This window comes from Panthera onca, chromosome B4 (genome assembly GCF_046562875.1).
Source record: "Panthera onca isolate mPanOnc1 chromosome B4, mPanOnc1 haplotype 2, whole genome shotgun sequence".
In the NCBI taxonomy this organism is placed as follows: domain Eukaryota; kingdom Metazoa; phylum Chordata; class Mammalia; order Carnivora; family Felidae; genus Panthera; species Panthera onca.
The window spans coordinates 131716843-131742572 of record NC_138345.1 but is presented as its reverse complement, the minus strand read 5'-3'; the positions used below and the strand labels follow the sequence as shown (position 1 = coordinate 131742572).

General features: G+C 45.3%; 1 protein-coding gene across 5 annotated transcripts in view; it reads left to right on the top strand.

Moving 5' to 3' along the window:
- The window catches only part of FAM227A (family with sequence similarity 227 member A), a 73721-nt gene that overhangs the window by 33604 nt on the left and 14387 nt on the right, over positions 1–25730 (top strand). For all 5 annotated transcript variants that reach the window (XR_014137984.1, XM_081796267.1, XM_081796266.1 and 2 more), the window contains 4 exons: positions 1616–1703; positions 7736–7830; positions 16860–17017; positions 18978–19130. Coding sequence is in view for 4 of the 5 variants with exons in the window: in XM_081796267.1 (XP_081652393.1) it covers positions 1616–1703; positions 7736–7830; positions 16860–17017; positions 18978–19130 (494 nt within the window). In the remaining variant the exon portion in view is untranslated. The remainder of the gene's footprint in view (positions 1–1615; positions 1704–7735; positions 7831–16859; positions 17018–18977; positions 19131–25730) is intronic.

Here is a 25730-nt window from a genome sequence, read left to right as displayed (position 1 = left end):
AACAGCTTCCCCTGGGCCACACAGCTGACCTCGGCTGGCATCCGAGCTCTTTTCGCATCGCCCCACCGCCCTTCCAACAACAGACAAACCCAGGACAATCTCCTCGAGTGTATAACATGATCTCCCTGAGGCCTGTTAACAAGGCACGTGATGCTTCATCGAGCCCGGGAGTGTTTTCTGTCTCACACACCCCAGGAACCGCTTCGACCCTATAAAACTCAGTGGCTGTCGGACAGCCAGCTGCATGGGACATGGGAAGCCGTCTCAGCGTTCCTCCCATTCAAATATTGTATTTATATAAAGCAAAGTGGTTGTTGAGGCTGGTGGACTGCTCGTCTGCCTCTTGGTGGGCCATCTGTTTAACGTTGCCAAACTCCTACTCATCCTTAAAGACAGAACAAAAGCATCTTCTCTCCTTGGAAGCCCTCCAGCTCTCCCCCAGGCAGGATCAAGCATTCCCCACTCTGGCTTCCCGCGTATAGTCTGCTCGTTCAGCCTGTGGCAGACTAGTCATTGTTCCCCACTATCTGTCATTCACCTCCCCTGTAGAAAAAGAACCTTGGATATGTAGCTGTGCACATACATGGGCAGAATAAAAATGTTTCCTAGCCCCCCCTAGATTTCACATGTAGCCCATGTGACTCAGATCCAGTTAAGGAAATAGAAGTGGGTATGCCGCGTGGCAGTTTTTAGGAATCTTCCTTAAAACACAGCTCATGCGAATGAATCCTTTGTCTCTGTTTCCTTTTCTCCATTCTGCTGCCTGGAATGTGAATGTGACGGCTGGAGCTCTTGCTGCCATCTTGGACCCTAAGAACAAGGGTCCTATCTTAGGAAAGGTGGAACCATGAAGAAGGGACTCTGGAAGAAGTCAGAGTCCCTAAGGACTTACCACCGCAGAAATACCATATAAACCCTGGATTGCGTACCTTCAGACTGTTACGTGGGGGGGGAAATTTCTGCCTAGTTTGAGCCACTGTTATTTTGAGTCACTGATCTACAAACCTAATCCTAACTTACGTTACTTCTCTAAGAAATATGTGAATCTGCCCACCCCTTTGCATAATTATCTATTTACTATTCTCTCCCCTGCTGGACTGGGAGCTCCTCTGGGCAAGGGTCTAGGTGTCAGGGTCTGCCTAGTAATAGACACAGTAGTAGTTGCTCAGTGAAATGTCCCCCGAGGGAGTGTGGTAAGTGATTGCGTGAACAATGGCCACAGTGCTCTCGGTCCACTTCCCATAAGCAGCCACACATGCACTTTGCTTTGCATGCATTAGCTGACTTAATCCTCCTAAGAACCGAATAGGAAACCAAGGCAACCGAGACATCCAGAGACTTGTCCAAGCTTAGCGGCTGCTGAGGGACAGGGCTGGGACTGGCATCCCGGTCTGCTCAGCCCCCAGCACCTGCATTTGCAGCCACCTCTTGGCCACGCGCCCTGGTTAGAGGGCTGGGTGCCCAGGCTCTGCTGAGTGGTCTCCCTCCACGTGATGCATCGCTAAGAACGAGAAGAAATGTCTGGGAAATTGCATGTTGACTGTTAGTATTCCTCTCCCAACCAATTTTACTCAATTTCATCTTCTTCTTCTTCTTCTTTTTTCCTCTCCTGAAGTCTTCCTGTATAAATTCAACCATGGAGAAAGGTCCTATGGCCAAGAAGAAATCACGGGATGGCTCACAAACACAGAATGCCACAAAAGGTACACAAGCTGTCTTAAAAGGGAAATGTAGGTGTTTGACTTAGTTATGATCTCACAAGCCCTGGCTTCCTGGGTTTGTTCAGACATAATGTGCCACCCTGGTCTACACTTGTGGTTCTAGCCACCCTGGTCTACACTTGTGGTTCTAGCCTGGGTCTTGACACCAAGTGATATCTTAGGAGAGAACATAATTATCTTTTCAGTTCAACAAACACTGATTAAGTTCCACTCTTATGATGAGGAGTTCAGCACAGCGCTGATACTTGTGGGGAAGAAAGGTTGTTTGCAAAGGAAGAAAAATACCTAAGACATGATTACTGCTCCCATCCACTTCCCCCCGCAAAACTCAACATTTGTTGAGGTAAGAATTGATTTGTGTCCAAGTGTTAATTTCTGAAGGAGACTGAGTGACACACAGAGAGGCCAATGCCACTGAAAGAAAAGTCTGCTACTCACAGTTGTCCTAGGAACAGAGACCCAGACGCACAGGGTCATGGGAGGGATCACTGGTGTCGGCCAGGGGGCGGAATGGAGCAAGGGGAAGGCTCAGGCCACCACCTTTACTGGGATTTCTCTGGGAAAGACAAGGCATGACAGGTAAACAGGTTGGGATTATCTAGTTTGAGTTCCTGGTGGGCTCTGGGACGTAGGCACTGTCTCTGGTTGTCTGGCACCGGGCCTTGGGGTGATTTAGGGGCGGGGGAAATACTGCCTTGGTGTGGGGGAGTTGGAGAAGTCGATGGTTCAGAGCATGGCCTCTGGGTCACAGGGGAGACATGAACAGCACTGGCCATCAGTGTTGCCCTGTAATTACTGGATGCCAAATAGACAAATACAGAACCTAAGAAAACACAGAACAGGAATTCTTAAGTATCATTGCGGGCAATTACACGCATGCGATCATTATTCCAAAAAATTAAGCAATCCTTTTTCTTTACGGAGAAATGGAAGCTCAGAGATGTTAGTATGTGAATTATATCTCAATCAAGCTGTTATTAAAAAAAAAAAAAAGAACAACTTGGGAACCACTCATTGAGAGGTACAGCCAGGTTCCAAACAGAGGTCAATATTTGTAGGAGAGGGGCGCCTGGGTGGCTCAGTGGGTTAAGTGTCTCAGGTCATGATCTCTTGGTTCGTGAGTTCAAGCCCCATGTTGGGCTCTGTGCTGACAGCTTGGAGCCTGGAGCCTGCTTCGGTTTCTGTGTCTGCATCTCACTCTGCCCCTTCTCTGTGCGTGCTCTGTCTCTCTCTCAAAATAAAGAAACATTAAAAAATTAAAAAATATATATTTGTAGGAGACTTCAGTATAAGACCTCAATATAAGCATGCAGTTGACCCTTGAATGACACAGGGGTTAGGGACGATGATCTTGCCACACAGTCAAAAATCCATGTATAACTTTTGACTCCCCCCAAAATGTAACTGCTAATAGCCTACTGCTAACTTAAAGTCTCACCAACAACATAAACAGTTGATTAACACATGTTTTGCATGTTATACGTATTATATACCGTATTCTTATAATAAAGTAGGCTAGAGAAAAGACAATGCTATTAAGAAAATCATAAGGTGGAGAAAATATATATATTTAAAGTATATATACTGTCCTGTAAAAGATCTGCATATAAGTGGACTTGTACAGTTCCAACCCACATTGTTCAAGGGTCAACTGCACATTCAAATTCATGAAGACCTGTGAGTCAAAGAGGAAGTACTAAAGGGAATTAGAAAATATTTTGGGGGTGCCTGGGTGGCTCAGTCGGTTAAGCATCCGACTTTAGCTCAAATCATGATCTTGTGGTCCATGGGTTCAAGCCCCGCATCGGGCTCTTTGCTGACAGCTCAGAGCCTGGAGCCTGCGTCAGATTCTGTGTCCCTCTCTCTCTGCCCCTCCCCTGCTCTCTCTCTCTCTCTCTCTCTCAAAAATAAATAAACATTAAAAAAATTTTTTTTGTAAGAAAATATTTTGAACTGAATAAAAATGAAAACCTTTTTTTCTAACATGAACATTTAATGCTATAGATTTCCCTCTGCACACAGAGGCATTTCACAAATGTTTTGGATATGGTCTTTTAATTTTTATTCAGTTCGGGTTATCCACTTTGCAGCTATCATAAAGAATGCTGGGGGGCACCTGGGTGGCTCAGCTGGTTGAGCATCCAACTTCAGCTCAGGTCATGATCTCACAGTCCGTGAGTTCGAGCCCCGCATCGGGCTCTGTGCTGACAGCTCAGAGCCCAGAGCCTGCTTCGGATTCTGCGTCTCCCTCTCTCTCTGCCCCTCGTCCTGTCACACTCTGTCTCTCTCTCTCTCTCGAAAATAAATAGACATTGAAAAAATTAAAAAAATAAATAAAGAATGTCAGTATGGACACCCACAGAGAAGATTTTGTGTGGCCGTATGTTTTCATTTCTCTCGGGTGTATGTAAACATAGGGGTAGAACTGCTGGGTCATATGATTAACAGTTTGAGAAACTGCCAAGCTATACTCCAAAGTGATCATCCCACATATTTTGAAGAATGTAAGAGGAGAAACAGTCTATGTTTACTGTGTATAGCCACCGTTATATACTATTTACGTTATATATTTACTATTTTTAACACGTATTTACTGTACATAACCAAATATTTATGATTTCTATTGCTTTTCCATTCTTTTCTATTTTATTTTATTTTATTTTTAAGTAATCTCTACACCCAACGTGGGGCTTGAATTCACAACCCCAAGGTCAAGAGTCACATGCTCTTCTGACTGAGCCAGCCAGGCGTCCCGTATTGTTTTTCCATTATTCTTGAATTTCCAGGTTCTCTTCTCATACCATTTTCCTTCTATCTGAGGAAAAAAAAAAAAAAAAAAAAACCCTTCCTTCAGTAATCCATTTCCAATAGGCCTGCCGGCAATGAATTCCCTTAGTTTTCTTTCATCTGAGAATGTCTCTATTTCACCTTCTTTCTTGAAGGATTTTTTTTTTCTGGTTATTCTGGGTTGGTAGTTCTTTTCTTTCAGCTCCCCTGCTTTTTTGATGTTTATTTTGGGGGTGCCTGGGTGGCTCAGTTGGTTAAGTGTCTGACTTCGGCTCAGGTCATGATCTCATGAATCGTGGGTTTGAGCCCCACCTTGGGCTCTGTGCTGACAGCTCAGAGCCTGGAGCCTGCTTCAGATTCTGTGTCTCCCTCCCTCTCTGCCCCTTCCCCACTCTCTCTCTCTCTCTCTCTCCCTCCCTCCCTCCCTCTCAAAAACAAATAAACATTAAAAAGATTTTTTTCAGTTTATTTTGAGAAGGGAGAGAGAGAGTGCGCGCGCGCGGGTGCACACACACACACACACACACACACACACACACACACGAGTGAGTGGGGGAGAGGCACAGAAGGAGGGAGAGAGAGAATCCCAAGCAGGCTCACACTCAACATGGAGTTGACTTGGGCTTGAACTCACCAACTCTGAGATCATGACCTGAGCCAAAATCAAGAGTCAGACGCTTAAGCTTACCCGATGAGCCACTCAGGTACCCCTATGGGATTCCTTTCTTGACCTCTCTCTTCTTTCCCACACTGGCTCCAAAGGCACCCCTGTCTGGTCTTCTGCTAGAAAGTTAGAACTTCCGTCTCTCCACTCTTCTGCATACTTCCTGTGACTGGGTCTGCCTTCATGGCCAACTGGGAAGACAGAGGGAGAAAAAAAAGTGACAGAGATTCCCTTCCTAGTTTCTGAACCACAAATCCATGGTCCAGAGAAGGACTCCCGTCCCTCAGAGTTTTAGATACCTATCCAGCTGCCACTTCTCCTGCTGTCACCACCATACAGGTTTGCAAGCTTCTGGAAGAGGGCTTGCCGAGATGCACGTGTGGGAGAGAAAAGAATCCAGGATTTCCCCCACTCTTCTGGGGTGGGGGGGGGGGAGATCATGACCACAAACAGAGAGCTTCTGTTAGATCTCTTTCTGTCTTCCCCTGATGCTCAGCTCTGGGATTCATGTTGCCTTTGAGCTGAGACATTTAAGAGGAAGAAAATAAATCCAGGAAATTCACTGCCATATGGTTCTTATTTTGAGTTCTGGTTTCCTTCTCCAAGTCACCTGCCAGCGTCTACTTTTCCTCAGAAAGCTACCCCATCCGTTATGCCCAGCGTTTTTAGTTGCATTTAGTAAGAGATGGAGTAGGGACTGCTTACTTTATCTTAACCAGAACTGGAATCCTGATAGAATTCTTTTGGTTCTTTTTTTCTTACTCCATTTTATTCTAATTGTTTGGATGCTATATATTCTGTCTCTGTTCTTCATTACAGATTATTCTTTATTGCAGTGAATCTCAAACAGGGCTAACCACTCCCCACCCCAGCCAAGGGACATTTAGCAATGTCTGGAGACATTTGGGGCCATAAATGTCTTGGGGAGAGATTGCCACTGGCATCTAGTGGGTAGAGGTCAGGGATACTGCTAAGCATCCTACGATGCACAAGACATCCCCCACAACAAGGAATCATCTGGCTAAAATGTCTGTAACACCAAGATTGAGAAACCTTGCTTTATTGTGTGCATTTGAAATTTTCTCATGCATACTTAGCTTTATGTAAAGTTAAATAATATCTTAACCCACTTCCTTTCCCGAGCAAAGCAAGGACTTGGACAAATTTAACTCCAATCTCTTCTGTCCAGACTTAAATGCTATTTTGTCTAGAGATTTTAGTTCTGTTCTATTTTAAAACCTCACAAATTACATATTACACTTATTATAGCAGGTAATTTTTGTTTGGTCTTAAACTGTCAGTTTATCTGCCTGCTTCCTGATGCTCAGACCATCTTTCTGGGATCATTTTTCCTGGAAAAAAAAATTAGGTAGACAGATAGATAGATATTTAGAGAGAGAGAATGAGAAAGAGAATTTTTAGCAGGTCCTTTATCACAAGCGTTTTGGTAAGTTCCCTTAGTTTTTATTTTTCTATGAATGTCTTTATTTCATCTTTGTTCTTTTTTTTTTTTTTTTTAGTTTATTTATTTATTTTGAGAGAGAGAGAGCACATGTGTGGGAGGGCAGGAGAGGGAGAAGAGAGAATCCCAAGCAGGCTCCACGCCGTCGTAGAGCCTGATGCTGGAACTCACGAACCCGTGAAATCATGACCTGGGCCAAAACCAAGAGTCAGTCGTTTAACTGACCAAGCCATGCAGGCACCCCTATTTCACCTTTGTTCTTGAAGATAGTTCCTATGGGTCCACAAGTCTACCTAAATGCTTTGATGATTTGATTCCATCGCCTTCTGCTTTCTGTCGTTACTGTCGAGAACTCTGCAGTCATTCTGTTGTCCCTTTATCGATGATCTGTTGTTTCTCTCTGCCCATCTTTAAGATGGTCTGTGTCAACCTTCTCCCACAGTAAAGCCATAATTTTGTGCAAGAGTTGGGTCTTTTATTCTCAACACCCTTTCTGATCCTACTAGCATTTTATTTTATTTGTTTGTTCGTTTGTTTAAAGTTAGCTCTATACCCAATGGGGGGCTTGAATTCACAACCCCCCAGATCAAGACATTGCATGCTCTACTGACTGAGCCAGCTAGGCACCCCACTGCTTAGCATTTTTAAAGCCATCAGGCCTCTCCTTCCTTATTCTCTGGCCATGGTGTAACTTGTAGAGAACCGTATGCGTGGCGTCTGAGTTGGTGTTACACTTGTTATTTGCATGTCTTTTTTTTCCCACGAAGCTGTGAGTTGCTCGAAGATAGTCTATTTCCAGCCCCGTGCATGGACCTAACACATAGTAAATGCTCAGTGGATGTTTGTTGGATGGATAGATGGATGGATGGATGGATGGACAGATAAGTAGAGGGACAAATGTGTGGCCGCAGGTATATATCTGGCTAAAGTACAAGTGAGATTGTATGAATTTACCTGAACTATTTCCCAATGACCTGAATACACCCAGGTAATTCATGCGATTAGGAAGCGGAAATCTGCCATACATGCTTTCTTATCACAGCTGGCAAGCTCCAATGATCCTTTTATTTATTTATTTTTTTGCCAAAGTTATATTGACAGAGAATCGCCGGCAGACTCTGGTCTTGAGGAAAGCTGCAAAACAAGTCAAGAGGATATCAGAAGCAAGAGAATATGAGAATATGCTTCCCAAGCAGGTGAGCACATGATTGGAAATTTAATAGTAGAGATGATTTCAGAGGGGCTAGGAGATCTGGGGAGAAAAGCCAGCCCTGTGAAGATGTCAGGGTCAGAATGGGGGTATTTCTTACAGACGCGGGTGATATAGTCAGGAAATCTCCTAAGAGTGATTCCTGGTGGAGGCAGGTACCCATTAACTGGGCATTTTATCTGGATTTCTCCAGGGGGTTAAATTACCTGCTTGAAATTCAGGAGCCTTGGTGTAATGGGAAGAGAGCACTGAGCCTCATTGCCCTACTCTAGAAAATGGGACAGTAATTCCTAGGTCATGGCGTTCTTATGAGGTTCACCTGAGGTAGTAATATTTAACATCTAATGGACATTTACTACATGTCGGACATTAAACTAAACCTGTACACGCAGTATATTTTATTTTACTGTCACAGTCCTCTGAGATAACTCTTCCTAGTCTTCTTCAGTTTATTAGTGAGGAAAGTGATGCTCAGAGCATTGTCTAAATTCACAAAGCCGATGAGTGTTTTTTTTTTTTTAATATATGAAATTTATTGTCAAATTGGTTTCCATACAACACCCAGTGCTCATCCCAAAAGGTGCCCTCCTCAATACCCATCACCCACCCTGCCCTCCCTCTCACCCCCCATCAACCTTCAGTTTGTTCTCAGTTTTTAACAGTCTCTTATGCTTTGGCTCTCTCCCACTCTAACCTCTTTTTTTTTTTTTTCCCTTCCCCTCCCCTATGGGTTTCTGTTATGTTTCTCAGGATCCACATAAGAGTGAAACCATATGGTATCTGTCTTTCTCTGTATGGCTTATTTCACTTAGCATCACACTCTCCACTTCCATCCACGTTGCTACAAAAGGCCATATTTCATTCTTTCTCATTGCCACGTAGTATTCCATTGTGTATATAAACCACAATTTCTTTATCCATTCATCAGTTGATGGACATTTAGGCTCTTTCCATAATTTGGCTATTGTTGAGAGTGCTGCTATAAACATTGGGGTACAAGGGCCCCTATGCATCAGTACTCCTGTATCCCTTGGATAAATTCCTAGCAGTGCTATTGCTGGGTCATAGGGTAGGTCTATTTTTAATTTTTTGAGGAACCTCCACACTGTTTTCCAGAGCGGCTGCACCAATTTGCGTTCCCACCAACAGTGCAAGAGGGTTCCCGTTTCTCCACATCCTCTCCAGCATCTATAGTCTCCTGATTTGTTCATTTTGGCCACTCTGCCTGGCGTGAGGTGATATCTGAGTGTGGTTTTGATTTGTATTTCCCTGATAAGGAGCGACGTTGAACATGTTTTCATGTGCCTGTTGGCCATCTGGATGTCTTCTTTAGAGAAGTGTCTATTCATGTTTTCTGCCCATTTCTTCACTGGGTTATTTGTTTTTCGGGTGTGGAGTTTGGTGAGCTCTTTATAGATTTTGGATACTAGCCCTTTGTCCGATATGTCATTTGCAAATATCTTTTCCCATTCCGTTGGTTGCCTTTTCGTTTTGTTGGTTGTTTCCTTTGCTGTGCAGAAGCTTTTTATCTTCATAAGGTCCCAGTAATTCACTTTTGCTTTTAATTCCCTTGCCTTTGGGGATGTGTCGAGTAAGAGATTGCTATGGCTGAGATCAGAGAGGTCTTTTCCTGCTTTCTCCTCTAAGGTTTTGATGGTTTCCTGTCTCACATTCAGGTCCTTTATCCATTTTGAGTTTATTTTTGTGAATGGTGTGAGAAAGTGGTCTAGTTTCAACCTTCTGCATGTTGCTGTCCAGTTCTCCCAGCACCATTTGTTAAAGAGACTGTCTTTTTTCCATTGGATGTTCTTTCCTGCTTTGTCAAAGATGAGTTGGCCGTACTTTTGTGAGTCTAGTTCTGGGGTTTCTATTCTATTCCATTGGTCTATGTGTCTGTTTTTGTGCCAAGCCGATGAGTGTTAAAGCCAAGAGTTGCACACGGATCTGTCAGACTGTGAGCCTGAGCTGTTAATCACCGAGCTTTGCCACTAGCAAAGTCCCCGGAACTCGAAAGTCCCTGGATTAATGTGTTTTCTCTCCTCTTCTCCTCCCCGCCCCTAGCTCTTCCCCACAAACCTCTGCGGACAGTAGTTTACATCAATGGCACCTTCAGCCTTCAGTTCTTGAGCCTCCTTCATTTCTCCATACTTTACCACTGCCTGTTGCCCCTCAGCATTTAGCGGTGACGTTCTAAGAAGTAGGGCAGGGCGTGATGGAAAAGACAGACGGACATGGGTTCAGATCTTGGTGGTGAATCTTTTCAGCTGTGTTACTTGAGCAGGTGGCTCAACTTTTCTGACCTCCTTCCATAAAACGGGGAAAATAAAGTCCAGCAGTGGTGACGGCCCTTCCTGCTGACAGGGCTGGCGGTGGGTGACGAACAGTCGTGTCCTACTCTGTGACCCAGCTTGGTGGGGAGGGGAGGCCAAGCGGGTGGAGTGGATGGTGGTAGATTTTAACAGGAATGGGAAGCAGCTGAGAGCCAACGGCCTGGCAGAGACAAGGGGAAGGGAAGTGCCAAAGGAGAGCTAGCTCAGTACGCTATTCACGGGGGCCCGCGGGACACTCCTGACCGAGGAGCCAACGTGTGATTCTACCACTTGAGACACAGCTTGGATGTAACCTGCTGCCTGTTCTTTGCCCATGGTCAAATCAAACAGCGTTGCAGGGCACGTAATAAAAAGTAAATTTCTCTTTCACGCCAGACCCTATGCCCCTGACCCAGAGGCAAACACTATTTTCCCGTATACCCTTCCAGAAATATCGGGCGGATGTCAAGGAATACAAACCTTTTTTTAATATATACAAACCACAATAGAATATACACTATTTTGCACTTTGCTTTTTCAACCTAACACATAATGGCCAACATTTTTTGAGTGCTTACTGTATGCCAAACATCGTTCTAAACACGTCATATGTATTGACTCATTTAATCTTCACACAACCCTATGAAAAGTAGTTTTTACTTATTATCCCCATTTTAGGCTCAGAAATATTAAGTATTTCACTTCACGCCAAATGGCTAGTAGGTGGTAGAACCAAGATTTTCAAAAGGATACAATTTATATACCATACAGTTCAGCATTGTAATGTACAATTTAGTGGGCTTTAGTTTAGTCGTGTGATCATGACCACTATCTGATTCCAGAACACTTTTATCACCCCAAAAAGAAGCTTCATACTCATTAGCAGTCCCTCCCCGGTCCCCTGTCCCCCCAGTCTCTTCAGCCACCAATCTACTTTTCTGCCTGTACAGATTTCCCTGTTCTGGACATTTCGTATAAATGGAATCATACAATCGGTGGCCTTCTATCACTGATTTCTGTCACTTAGCATAATGCTTTCAAACTTTATCCCTGCAGTACCGTGGATCGGTACTTAATTTCTTTTTATGGCTGAATAACATGCCATGTATGAATAGACCACACTGTGTTTATCCATCTACTGGCAGATGGACATTTGGGTTGCTACGAATAACACTGCTTCTATGAACATTCACATACAAGTTTTTGTGTGTGCATATTTTTTCTATTCTCTCAGGTATATACCCAGGAGTGGCATTGTTGGGTCATATGGTAACTCTGTCTAACTTCTTTAAAAAAAAGTTTTTTTAACGTTTAAAATTTTTTTTAAGTTTATTTATTCATTTCAAGAGAGACAGAGAGAGCAAGCAGGGGAGGGACAGAGAGAGAGGGAGAGAGAGGGAATCCCAAGCAGGCTCTGCACTGTCACCATAGAACCCAATGCAGAGCTCGAACTCACGAAACGTGAGACCATGACCTGAGCTGAAACCAGGAGTTGGACGCTTAACTGACTGAGCCACCCAGATGCCCCCCAATTTTTTTTTAACATTTATTCACTTTTGAGAGAAAGAGAGAGAGAGATAGAGTGTGAGCAGGGGAGGGGCAGAAGCGAGGGGGACACAGAATCCAAAGCAGGCTCCAGGCTCTGAGCTGTCAACACAGAGCCCGACGTGGGGCTCAAACCCATGAACTGTGAGATTATGACCTGAACCAAAGTCATGTGCTTAACTGACTGAGCTACCCAGCTGCCCCGTTTTTGTTTTTTCTATTCTTAGTAGAAATAGGACAACTTTTGAGGTTCTTAGTCTTTTGCTTATAATTCGTTTGTAGAAGTTCAATTCTTTGTCATATGTTTGGCAAAAATGTTTAGTATTTAATCTTTTTACTTTAATGATGGTATCTTGTGTGAGAAAATGTAATTTGGGGGGAGAAACTTATAATTTTTTAAGAGCCATATTTATTGGTCTTCTGTTTTATGGTTTCTTGATTTCATTTCTTATTAAGAAAGATCTTTATCACTCTACGCTTATATGAGATATTCTCCCAATTTTTCCCCAATATTTTTATATTATCACCTATTCGCAATACAAAAACGTTACTCACATGACCGAACGTCACCAGGGGTCACTCTGCTCCTTTGAATTTAGCCAAAGATCGGCTCAAGCATTAGTTACAGGATTTGTTTGAAGCCCAGTCCTTTCCCCAAATGTCCGTGAACTTGGGGGGCTTACTGGCACCCAGCCCCTCTTCTGTCCTGCATGTGCTGTGCACCTACCACATGGGCCCAAATGTGCAACCCCCCTCTTCCCTTCATTTTCGAAAAATCACCCACACAGGCCTGTGTGTGTGTCGAGCAGACAGAAGGTATCACTAAGTTTAAAGAGGTGAGAATAAGGGAGACCTCATCACAGTGGGGCCAAGAACAGTGAGTTGCTCTTAGAAACCTTTTAGTTGCCCCACCAGTTGGACCCACCCTCCACTTTCCTCTCTTTTCTTTTTGAGAGAGAGAGAGAGAGAGAGAGAGAGAGAGAGAGAGGCACGAGTGCAAGTGGGGGAGGAGCAGAGAGAGGGGAACAGAGGATCCCAAGCAGGCTCTGTGCTGACAGCAGCGAGCCTGATGGGGGGCTTGAACTCAGAAACCGTGAGATCGTGACCCAAGCCAAAGTCAGACGCTTACCCAACTGAGCCACCCAGGCACCCCTGTCCGTGAGTCATCAAGAACACTAAGGATGTTTAGGTTGGAGAAGGCAACAATGAGAGAAGATCAAGGGCTCTCCTCAGATATTTTAAGGACTATTCCATAACACGTGGTTCTGGAGGAAGATCGGTTAGAATTACAGAGAGTCAGATTTTTATCTCGGGTAAGAAAGAACTTCCTCGGGGTCCAAGTTGTCATTTTAAACCAGCTTTACCCCCTGGCTCTGCGGCAGACCGTCCGCAGGGCTTGTTCCAGCTCTGACTCTCAGACCTCTTGAAACTCATTCCTCTTGCCAGGTCTCTGATGCCAACCCTTCACCCTAGCCCCTACTCTGCTTTCTCCCTGCCCCTTGGATGTGACGTCTCGGAACCTCTCTCCTCTTGCACACTGGCCCGCCTTTGCCTGGTGCTGTGGCTAGGACCAGCCCTTCGCACTCCCGTCCCCAGGTCTGGGTACCCAAGGCCCCTCCCCTGCCTCCTCCCTGCGAGGAGAAATCAGGTCCTTACCAACCGTGGAACTGGATGCTTCTGAGGGTAATATGTTCCTTGTTTCCAGAGTTAGGGAAGCAAAAATGGACCATTCCCTGTTGCTAATATTATCAAAAGGAGGTATATTCGTTGGAATTCTTTGCTTATAAGTGCCAAAATCCGGCCTTGGCCACCGTGAGCAAAGACTAGAAGAACATCGAGTAGCTAGAAAGTCTGAAGTGAGTCCAGGGACTGGGAGAAGAATCATGGCCCTTCAAACCCTTGAACCATCTCTTCAAGGTAACATGTCTGGAACGGGTGAGCCCCCATGTGTTTCCAGTCTACGGTTTACCCCAGTCAAGACTCAAAATCCCAGGAGCAGGAATTTTGACTGACCAAGCTTATTGCACGTGCCCTGGTTCTAGCTGGGTGGGTGAGAGGCAGGCTCTGGAAGAAGCTGTGAAACCTCTGAAGACCCCCTTGATGGCCCTGCTAGTGGCCTTCACAGGGGAGCAAGAATTTTTTAAAACAATTTTTTAATGTTTATTTATTGTTTATTTATTTTTGAGAGACAGAGAGAGAGAGAGAGAGAGAGCAAGCAGGGGAGGGGCAGAGAGAAAGGGAGACACAGAATTTGAAGCAGGCTCCAGGCTCTGCACTGTCAACACGGAGCCCGAAATGGGGCTCGAACTCATGCACTGAGCGATCATGACCTGAGCCGGTCATATGCTTCACCCACTGAGCCACCCAGGTGCCCTGGGGGAGCAAGACTTTTGGCTTAAAGTCCCCACAAGCCTGAAGGCAGTGGAGGGCAGGTGAACTCCCTCCAGTGCAAGAATCGGGGGCTGTCAGGAAAGGAGGGTGGATTCTGGGCAGACAAAAGAACAAGTTTAGGATAAATGGGGAACGAGATTAGTGGACCCTGGGTCCACTTTGGAATCTTCTAGACTGTGGGAAACAATTTGTTTTTCACCAAATAAGTTCACTAAAGCAAAATGACCACTTATCTGCCATCACCATCATTTCATAGAAGGAAGGTTATTAATACAAAAAAGCGGAAAAGGCAATCTCAGAATAAAAGAACGTCCTTAAAGTGAATACACTCACTTTAAGTCAGATTTACGACAATATTTTTTTCCTTCTTGCCCTCATTTCACTGGAGACCAGTGAACACAGACTTGCCCCCTCGTAGGCCGTAGGGTTTAGGAGTCTTGGGCTAAGTGATGTGCAGCTTCCTTACTAGCCCCAAGTTTCTGTGATCCCAGTGGGATCTTGCTGTTGAACAGTGATTCTCCATAGGGGCTGGGGAGGGGCAAGTTTGCCCCCTGGGAGACTTGGCCCCTGCCTGGAGACATTTCCAGTTGTCACAGCTGGGAGTAAAGGAGGAGATGGCATCCTACTGGCATCTAGAAACCAGGGATGCCGCCCAGCTTCCTACTATGCATGGGACAGCTCCCACCACCATCAGCTTTCTGGCCCAAGATGTCGAATGACGAGGTTCAGAGACTGTTATAGACAGAAGAAACATCTCAGGAAGCAATTCAAATCCAAAAAGGCTTAGAGAAAGAGTGCACTCAGGTGTTGTCACAGCCCTTATGCAGGAGGCAGAGTTTTTTAGTTAAATTATAACTCCTTCTTTAAATTTTTTTTTTAACGTTTATTTTTGAGACAGAGAGAGACAGAGCATGAACGGGTGAGGGTCAGAGAGAGAGGGAGACACAGAATCGGAAGCAGGCTCCAGGCTCCGAGCCATCAGCCCAGAGCCCGACGCGGGGCCCGAACTCATCACAGACCGCGAGATCGTGACCTGAGCTGAAGTCGGACGCTTAACCGACTGAGCCACCCAGGCGCCCCATATAACTCCTTCTTTAAATAAAATGTATTGCTTCTTTAACCCAACACCCCCCAACCACTGCAGAGACCTCTTAACCACTCCTCACATCCCCTCTCACCCACTGCAGGAGTTTCTCTGCATTGCACTCCTAGGGATCTGCAGAAAAATTAGTCCGATTACGTTGAGCCCCAGCTCAAACCTTCTGGTGGCTTCTATCACACTTACAAAAGATTGTGGTTCCTTACCTTTTCACAGACCACTTCATGGAAAAGATCCCTCTCCTCCCCCGTCTCCCTTCCCACCACCCTCCACCCTTTGCCCCACTTCTTTTTTTTTTTCTTTTTCTTTTCTTTTTTTTTTTTTTTTAAAGATTTTAAGTAATCCCTATACTCAGTGTGGCCTCGAACCCACAACCCTGAGATCCGGGGTCAAGAGTCACATGCCAAGCGCCCCGCCTGCTTGATCCTTATCTGAGGCACTTATTATTCCATAATGTCATGTTATTCTTTTATTTGTTGGTTTGTTGATTGTCTTTGTCTCAACTGTAATGCAAGCTCCATTAGAATTTGTCTTCTCGGCTGAATCCCCAGCACCTAAAACAGTGTATACGCGTGGTAGGGACCCAATAAATATTTGCCGAATGAATCGTTACCATTTTGGTAACTATGCTTCCAGTCTCCTGTCTATCTTTTTTTTTTTTAACTGATTTATTTCATAGAAAAGATACAGGGGCACCTGGGTGGCTCAGTTGGTTAAGTGTCCAACTCTTGATTTCAGCTCAGATCATGATCCCACCATCATGGGCTCAAGTCCTGTGTCGGGCTCTGTGCTGAGCATGGAACCTGCTGGAGAGTCTCTCTCTCTCCCTCCGCCCCTCTCCCCAACTTGCACTCTTTAAAATAAATAAATAGACATTAAAAAAAAAAAAAAAGAAAATACATAATACCATCTACCCAATTTTGCCTCTTGATTTTTTAAAATTTTATTTTAGAGACAGCACGTAAGCAGAGTAGAGGGGCAGAGAATCTCCGCACTGAGTGTGGAGCCTGACACGGGGCTCAATCCCACGACCCTGAGATCATGACCTGAGCCTAAATCGAGAGTCAGATGCTCAGCTAACTGAGCCACCCAGGCACCCTGCATCTTGGTTTTTTTTATTTTTTTTATTTTTTTAAATGTTTATTTATTTTTTGAGAGAGAGAGACAGAGCACAAGAGGGGGAAGAGCAGGGAGAGAGGGAGGCACAGAATCCGAAGCAGGCTCCAGGCTCTGCGCTGTCAGCACAGAGCCTGATGTGGGGCTCAAACTCATGAACCGCGAGATCATGACCTGAGCTGAAGTCGGACGCTTAACCAACTAAGCCACCCAGGCGCCCCGGTGCATCTTGATTTTTTAATCTTCTATCAGATATGAAACAGTTCCTTAGTATTGACTCTTCATAAACATTTTAATAGTGGCATAACTATTTCTTGGGGTAGAGACACCAACATCTTCTTGAACACTCAGTTTATTCTGATCTTTTGCCGTTGTAAATATCTATCTGATTTAGTACTTAAATCTTTTTTTTTTCTTTAATTGGTGTAATTTCTTTAGGATGGCATCCTAAAACTGGAGTTACTGGACAAAGAATAGGATGAGTACCTTTACATTTCTTAATACAGGCTGTAAAAATGACAATATCTTATTTTTCCCTCTCTCTTTCCTATTCAGTCTTACCCAGCCTGCAAAAGCCCCGAGCTGACTTTGAACTTCTTCAACATTTACGGGAAGAGCCCTCTGATTGTGCACTTCCTCCAGAACCACGCCAGTCTGCAGCAGCACGGCAAAGACGTGTTGATAGTCAGAAGGGAAAAAACCAAGAGCATCCCATATCCTTTCCTCCAGTGGGCAGGGCTCACGTTATGCCAGACCCCTGCTTCTCCCAGAAGCAAGGGTGTGGAGAGGTACCCAGCCCTGAGCACAGTGCTTGGCGCATAGTAGGTGCCCGTCAAGGGTAGCCATTGATAGGAGCCTAAGGGTCGTTTTAGTTCCAAATCTGCCTCATGAGCTAGCCGTGTAGGATCCTGGGCAAGTTAAATTTCCCTGTGTGCAAAATCTCTTCCTGTCTACCAGGGTGAATGCTAACTAGGTGTTCAAACATATTTTGGAGCTCAGTAATACCTCCCAGAGGCTCACTGACCCTAGAGTGTGTATCAATCAGGATTTTGGGTCCAGGTATGGGTTTGTTCTAACCTCCTCCTCACACACACACCCCTCCTCCAGGCTCATCAGCAAATCCCCGGCCCTGTTGGCATTTATCTTAAAGATTGGGGAACCGGCTCAGATCTTAAGAAAACAGATGTGACATGTTGGTGTCCTGAGTCCTAGCAAGCAGTTTGCCATAGGGGGTCAGAACAGGGAATCCGATAAACCTGGACTCAAGATAACAACCCAACTGTTGACCAGCTGAGTGACCTTAGACAAGTCTCAGCTTCTCTCTCAGCCTCGTTTTTTTTTGTTTGTTTGTTTGTTTGTTTGTTTTTTTTTTTCCATCTATAAAATAGGATAACAACACCTGCCTTCTAGGGCTGTTATGCAGAATACAGGCACAACAGCCCTAAAGGCTTACCGTAGTGCCTGGCAGGTAACAAGTGCTTGAATGTTACCTGTCAATACACCGTTTCCCAGCAGGAAGAGCTTCCAGAATGGACTGGGCAGCACTTGCCCGGTAGAGCTCATATCCCCAAATGTATTTATATGCCTATAGGCAGAGAATAATAGCTCACATTTCATAGCACTTTATTATTCATAGAACACTTTCCCATGTATCACCTCTTTGCTCAGTAGACAGTGGAATGCAGCGGAAGGAGCCTGGGCTGGGGACACATAGCCCCAGATTTGAGTCCCAACTCAGCAAGCCGCCGGCCTTAAGGTCTCGTGTGCACAGTTTAACCTCTGAGCTCAGTGTCTTGATCAGCTCCTTCCTCAAATAGGGATAATCATACCAAACCAATAGAGTTGTGACCAGGATTCTGTGGTAGATGGCTGGCTCTAAATAGGTAATAACTATCGTAATTATTATTAACATCATCTAAGGTAGGAATGATTATCCCTATTTTACAGAGGAGAAAATGGAGACGTAGACAATGACTTATCTTGACTTGAGATCCCAAACTTGTGAGATGCTGATGGATCCAGAAGGGGTAGAGAGGGAGGGGGAGGCACAGAAGTGGGGGAGGCACAGAGGATTTTTCAACGTACACACATGATATAGAGGATGAGCCCTTGGGACGGAAAGGAAAGGAAAGTTGGAATCCCTTCCTCTTGGCCACTGTGACAATAGAGTAAGAATTGTATTTATGTGTTTATTTTTTGCTGAAGCGTAGCTGGCTTACAATACTGTAATGGTTTCGTGTGTGCAACACAGTGACTTGACAATTCTATACATTATGAAGCACCTCCCACAATAAGTGTAGTTACCATCTGTCACCATACAGAGTGGGAATTTTAGATGGCAGTCCCAAGAAAGCATTTCCTATCGCTTCTCGGCCTTTTGGCTAAGATCAAGTGAAGAAAGCATTTCCTAGCCTTTCCACCAGCGGGAGGAGAGAAGGGCTTTATTGGGGAGGATAGCCTCTTGCCTTCCAAAGTAGGCCATGGTCAAAGAGCAGGAGTCATTTCCTGCTCAGATTCCAGTGGTCTGGTCCAGAAGCAGGTCATTTTCCCCACTCTGCCTTCTCACCACCCCGCCCTCCCGGCCCGGCCATGCACGAGGCCATCCCGCTGATCAGGCTCAGAGTCCATAATACCAACTGGCAGTGTGGCAGTTTCCTTGACGGCTGAAGGCACTGAGTCCATCCTGACGTACGCCGAGGTCATCGAACTGACCCTGATCAACATGAAGAAGCGGAAGGAAAACCTTCGCGAGCTGAACTGGCTCCACTGGAATGAATGGAGTTATTTTCATGAATACCTAAAGGCACTACAAGAAAACTTCCTCAGGTATTTAAGGGCTTTAGGGCAGGGGCATTGTTTGAGCACCTGTCTGTTGTCACTCGTGGCCGGTTTTAATTGGAGGCCTAGCCCTGGGACTATCTTTTTTTTAAGTTTATTTATTTTGAGAGAGAGAGAGAGAGAGAGGGAGTGGGGAGGTGGGGCAGAAAGGGAGAGAGAGAGAATCCCAAGCAGGAGCAGGCTGCGAGCTGTCAGTGCAGAGCCCAATGCAAGGCTGGATCCCACGAACTGTGAGATTATGACCTGAGCCGGAATCTAGAGTCGGATGCTTAACCGACTGAGCCACCAGGTGCCCCTAGCCCTGGGACTCTCTTAAGCACATTCAGCTTTCTTGTGGCTAGAATGTAAACCCCAGAAAAACAGAGACCGGATCTTGCCTTGAAAGTTATTTTTTTCTTAAACTACAACATCATTTATGTTCAGTGAGAAGAAACAAACAGACCTGGAAAAGCACCTGGCCAACATTTTTCTAGAAAAAGACCTAGTCTTTTCTCCTGGGTCCGTAGAGGTGTATCTCTAAACAATCTAGTTTACAATCTAAACAATCTGTCAACCTAGTTTTTAGACTTTTTTTTCCTGCTTAGCAGTGCATTATGGATATTTTCCTGTGCCTCCAGCCATTTGCAATATTTTTAATTTATTTAGAAAATGTTCAGACCTTCCGGAAATGTTAAAAGAACAGTGCAGTGAACATTGTATGCCCTTACTGTGTTCACCAGTTTTTCACATTTTGCCACATTTTCTTTCTCTCTCTAGTAATTAGGTCAAATTCATTTCCCCAGTGGTGCCCAGAATATCCTTTTTGGTCCTACTTTGACTGCTTCCCAGTCAAAGATTGGGAATTATAATTTTTGTGATATCACTTTGGTGTCTTTTAATCTATACCGGTGCTCTTCCTCCATCTTTGTTATGATTCCCTGAATCAATTATTACATTACTAGTTTCTTATGACATAGATTTTTTTGAAAGACTCAAGCCACATTCTGGATTTCTCTGATTATTCCTTCAGGGTATCATTTATTCCAATATATCCTATATTTCTTTAAAAATTTTTTTTCATGTTTATTTTATTTTTGAGAGAGAGAGAGAGAGAGAGCCTGAGTGGGGGAAGGGCAGAGAGAGAGGGAGACACAGAATCAGAAGCAGGCTCCAGGCTCTGAGCTGTCAGCCCAGAGCCCGACGTGGGGCTCGAACTCAGAAATGGCGAGATGGTGACCTAGGCTGAAGTCAGATGCTTAACCCACCCAGGCGCCCCTATCCTATATTTCTTGTAGATGGGACTTCGGGGCTATCCTAGGTGCTTGATAGGATTCAGATAAGATCTTTTTGCCAAGAACACCTCATAGACAATGTTGTGAATACACACTGCACAACACCGGGGGACACTCGGTGTCAGGTCAGCCAGACCCGTGGTCTCTGCCAGGCCTCTCCACCGTAGACTCCATTTTTGTGTCGTTAGTCTGTAATAAGCGACGTGATTCCTTGAGACTGGATGAATAGGTTCTCCCCACATCTTCGCCCAGTGGTTTTAGCATCCCTGGATGGTCTTTGCCCGAATCAGTTCTTATATTTGGGTTTGCAAAAGGGCCATCTTCCGCCTCCACCATCCCCTCCCCATTTAATAGCTGGCACTTCTCTGTAAAGAAGAGATCACCTTCTTTCGCTCCTTGTGTCTCTCCCTCTCGTGTCTTCTTCGCCCGCTCCCGTAACTCTTTCACAGGGACATCCTGGCCACAAAGGAAGCTTAGGAAACATCTGGCAAAGAGAAATTAGATGTCCATGACTGGACCAGAGCAGGACCCGCTGGGCACTTCATTACCCAAAATAACACTGGATTCAGGGAGCAAGGGAGAGAAAGAGAGAATGGCTGTTGGCTAGGCAGCTGTCTGTATCTGCCATAATAGGAGAGAAAGACAACTATGAGCACATAGGTAACTACTTCAGATACCAAGTGATATAGTGGCGTTAGTTTCAAAACATGATCCACACACACTCACAAAAAACCCGGTAAACACCAGAACCACAAAAATGCAGTTCAGCCTGAATGTTCACCAAAAGGTGATTGGTTAACAAGCTGTCATATGTGCATATCTGCAGCCAGGAAAAACGGCACTGTGAATTTAATGCTCTTATTTCATAAGGAAGGATGGTCACAACATATTATTGAGACCAAAACAAAAAAAAAAATCAGGATGTGGGGTGCCTGGGTGGCTCAGTCAGTTGAACGTCTGACTCTTGATTTCAGCTCAGATCATGATCCCAGGGTCATGGGATCAAGCCCCGTGTCAGGCTCAGCACTAAGCATGGAGTCTGCTTAAGATTGTCTGTCTGTCTCTCTTTCTCAAAAAAAAAAAAAAAAAGATAGTTAAAAAAAATCAGCCTGTAAAATAGCGTGTGTGATAGACACAGTTATTTATCCCCATTTTACAGAAGTCGAGGTCAAGGACAGAACCTTAGAGGGCCATCACATATATGGGGAGGACAAAATATGGGGCAGAGGAGGAGTGGCCAGAAGGAAAGGAGAGCCTGTAGGCCGAGATGCACCAACCATGAGGCCAAGGCAAGAAAGGGTTAAGGGAAGCCGTGATCAGCAGTGGGCGTGCCAGCTGGAGAAGCCTGGAGCTGAGACAAGTTTGGTGATTAGGTAGAGGGTGGTCTTAGCAGGGCTGAAGCCGGACACCACAGTCTGGGACCTTAGGGGCAAGGTGTGGACCCCCAGGGGTGAAGGAGACCACTAAGAAGCAGAAGGAACAAAATTCTGTACCAAAAAGGGCAAGGTTGGATGGTGAGTAACAGGGCTGTTTAAATGTAAAGTGGTTCCGACTTCAGCCAGGTCACGATCTCACGGTCCGTGAGTTCGAGCCCCGTGTCAGGCTCTGGGCTGACGCCTCGGAGCCTGGAGCCTGTTTCCGATTCTGTGTCTCCCTCTCTCTCTGCCCCTCCCCCGTTCATGCTCTGTCTCTCTCTGTCCCAAAAATAAATAAAAAACGTTGAAAAAAAAAATTTAAATGTAAAGTGGAAGATACAAGCCTGTGTGAAGGGGGAGAGATGGGAGTTGCAGGTGAGGGAGGAGAGGGTCAGGATGGGGAAGCGAGGGGACCCGGAAACGCTCTCCAGGACTCTCCTTGCTTCTGCCTTCGTTACCTTAGTTCCATATGCTTTGTTTCTTCTATACTTTGTTTCTTCTTTACTCATCTTCCCAACAGATTTTCAGCCACTTCTACGCACCAGGTGTTATGTCCTGTTTAGAACATACATGTCTGTCTCTCCCAATACTTGCAACAATCCTTGAAGGTGGGATCCTTGGAATGACAGCGGCTAGGGTCGGGATGGAAGGGTTTTTATTTGCTGGCCTTGTGATGTCGGGCCGGTCACATGTATTCAGTTTCTTTGTTGGTTAAATGAAGATAGTATTTCCTACTTTGGAGAGTGGCACCGATCAAGTAAAATAAGGCACATAAAGCCTGTTTACAGGGCCAAGCCCACAGTAGGTAATTGGACCGCTTAGAATAAGGCTTAGCTTCGAGTGACGAAAGAACTCAAAATAGTGGCTAAAACAGGATACAAATTTATTTCTGCTGTTTAAAAGGAGTCCAGTAGATATGGCAGGTCGCAGTGTCAGGGACCCAAGTCCCTTTTGCCTTATTTCTCCATAATCCTTCGCCCATGGTTCAGCTTCATAGTCTAAGATAGCTGCTCAAGCTCCAGCCAACAGGTCCACGTTCCAGCCAGTAAAAAGGAAGCTAAGTCCGAAGAAATGCATTCCTCCTGTGAGTCCCATGCAAACCTTCCATTTTTCATTCCATTTTTCATTCCATTGACCAGAAAGAGTCACACCTAGCTGTGGCATTAGCAAGGCGAAAATAATTTAGGGCTCATACTACATTTATTGAACATTACATCTACAGTGTATTTATTTCAGCGATGTATAAGGACATCCTTGTCTAATAAAGGCATCCTTATCAGGTGAATTATAGTGTAGATATTTTAAGACAGGAGAAGCTTTGTAATTGTGTGTGAGCAATCTCATTGCTAAATATACCCACTTTTTGTTGGAGAAGGCATTTAATGAAGTGATTCTAAAAATTTTGTCTACAGAGGAAAATGGTGGCCTCAAAACACATCTGTGCTGTCAGACATCAGGGCAGGGCTACCCTTGGGGAAGTAGGGTCTGACTGAGCAGGATATGGTTGTGGGGGCCTCTGGGGAGCAGGCAGTGGTCTGTTTCTTGACCTGGGTGCTGGTTGTGGGTGGGCTCAGTACACAAAAACTCCTTGAGCTGCACATTTAGAGTCTATGAACTCTTTGGTATCTATGTTCTAAAGGAACATATTAAGGAATTCCTTTTCCTGGTGTGTTCCTTTCCCTTGAAATACTACAGTGGCTTTGCAGTTACCTTAGTTTTTAAAAGACTCCCATCTGAAAGAGATCCATAATGAAGCGTTGATGGATGCAACTACACGGTGTCTGGGATTTGCTTCAAGATAACCCATTTGGGGGCCGTCTGGGTGGCTCAGTCAGTTAAGAAACTGACTCTTGATGTTGGCTCAGGTCATGATCTCGCGGTTGTGAGACCGAGCCCCGTGTTGGGCTCTGTGCTGACAGCATGGAGCCTGCTTGGGATTCTCTCTCTCTCTCTCTCTCTCTCTCTTGCTTTCTCTGTCTCTCTGCCCCTCCCCAGCTCACGTGCACATGCGTGCGCTCTCTCTCTCTCTCTCTCTCTCTCAAAATACATAAACATTTTAAAAAATAATAAAAATAAATAAAATAACCCATTTGGGGTGGGAATGGGGAATGCAAAGGGAGTAATAAATGAATCAAGATTAACCTGTTGGTAACTACTGAAGTTAGTCTAATGGATAAATGGTGTTAATTATGCAATTTTCTTTACTTTTATATATATTTTTTGAGTTTTTTGTTTTTTGTTTTTTTTTTTAAATGGTAGCCGTAACAAAAAACCTAAAGGTGACCCATGCCCTTTGGAGTATTACTTGCAGGTGGGCTAGGACTCCTCTGGGACCTCAGTTACCACTTACAGAGCATGTCAGTTAGGAGAACTGTTTTTGAAGTCGGACAGACCAAAGCTCTGTCTCTCTCTCTGCATGAATTAGGTCCATCACGTAGCCTGTGTGAGGCTTGGATACCATCTGTAAAACAGGGACACTGATTGTTCTCACAGGACAGTTGTAGGTGAACGGCGTTCCGTTGTAGATATCTAGCTCGGCGCCTGGCTCAGAGGAAGGGCTCAGTAAATGAAGGCTGTCAGAGACCGTACCCGCAAGCCCACATCACGCAGAACAGGACTCGGAGTTGAAAGTTTGTAGTGGGGGGAGACCCGGAGCAGCCCCCCTTAGAAAAAGCAATCCAGGAGTCCCTGCTGTAGGTGGAGGAAGAGCCTAGTCTGCCGGTGCCGGAGGAGTGTGTGCACCGAGGGGGCCGGGTCACTGGCTGCCGGAGAACTTCGTTTACATGTGAGCCCAGAGCCCCGATCCTCACGCTTGTCCGGGGGCAGAGCACCCACCATTCGGAATGCTCTTTGCAGAACCCCGAGAAAGGTTTCAACATACGATTCCGTCCCACAAACTAAAGATGCTTTTCCAGTGGAAACTATGGGCCTAAGGCACGCGTAGGCTTCAACAGCTCAAGAAATAACAGTATAGAAAATATTACCGAGGAATTACGTCAACGCCTTTCCGTCAGAAAACGTGATCGTAACAAGGACACGTGCTGTCCCTTGCCTCTTCGTTGTACGCAGAAGCAGGCTCCCCAGGGTTAAGAAAAGTTGTGGCGGAAGATCCCCAACGTAAGAATGTTGTTGCGGCAGAATTTCTTCCTTTGACGTGGGAAAAGATGCCCATTGTTGGGATAACCATTGGTTTTGATACAGGCAGGCTGAGTCCGAGGACCCAGGGAAGGTCCCCCAGGACCAGCCGAAGGGGTCCTTGACTTCGCGCAGGATAGAAATCAAATGCAAGCCAGAGAAAGTGAAAAGACTTTATTGAATAGTGTCAATGACAGGTAGAGAATAGCAGATGGATTGTCTGGGAGACTTGGAAAGGAAAGGAGAATGAGTCTCATCACTGCTTGGGGTTAGGGGCTTATGTTGGAAAGGGGTCTAAGGTACGTGTTTCTTCAGGAGTCCAGGGTGGCATCCGATCAGAGGTGTCAGAACAACAGGTTCCATAAATTCCCGACAGTAGAGGTATTGATGCCAGTGTCAGCCTGGAACGTGTTTGGGATCCGGCTCCTCTTAGACATTATCGGGTGTCTGGGGGCCAAGGACAAAACTCAGACAAGAATTAACTTTCTTACTTCCCCCTAGAAGTGGGAACACAGCTTCTTTGGCTCATGCAGAAATGAGACCTAGCAGAAAAACAGCAGAGACGGACCCTTTCTAAAATGGAGGCCCTTCAGCCTCCCTACCTCAGTTTAGGCCAAGTTCAATGCTGGTTTTTTAAATTTTTTTTTTTTTAACGTTTATTTATTTTTGAGACAGAGAGAGACAGAGCATGAACGGGGGAGGGGCAGAGAGAGAGGGAGACACAGAATCGGAAGCAGGCTCCAGGCTCTGAGCCATCAGCCCAGAGC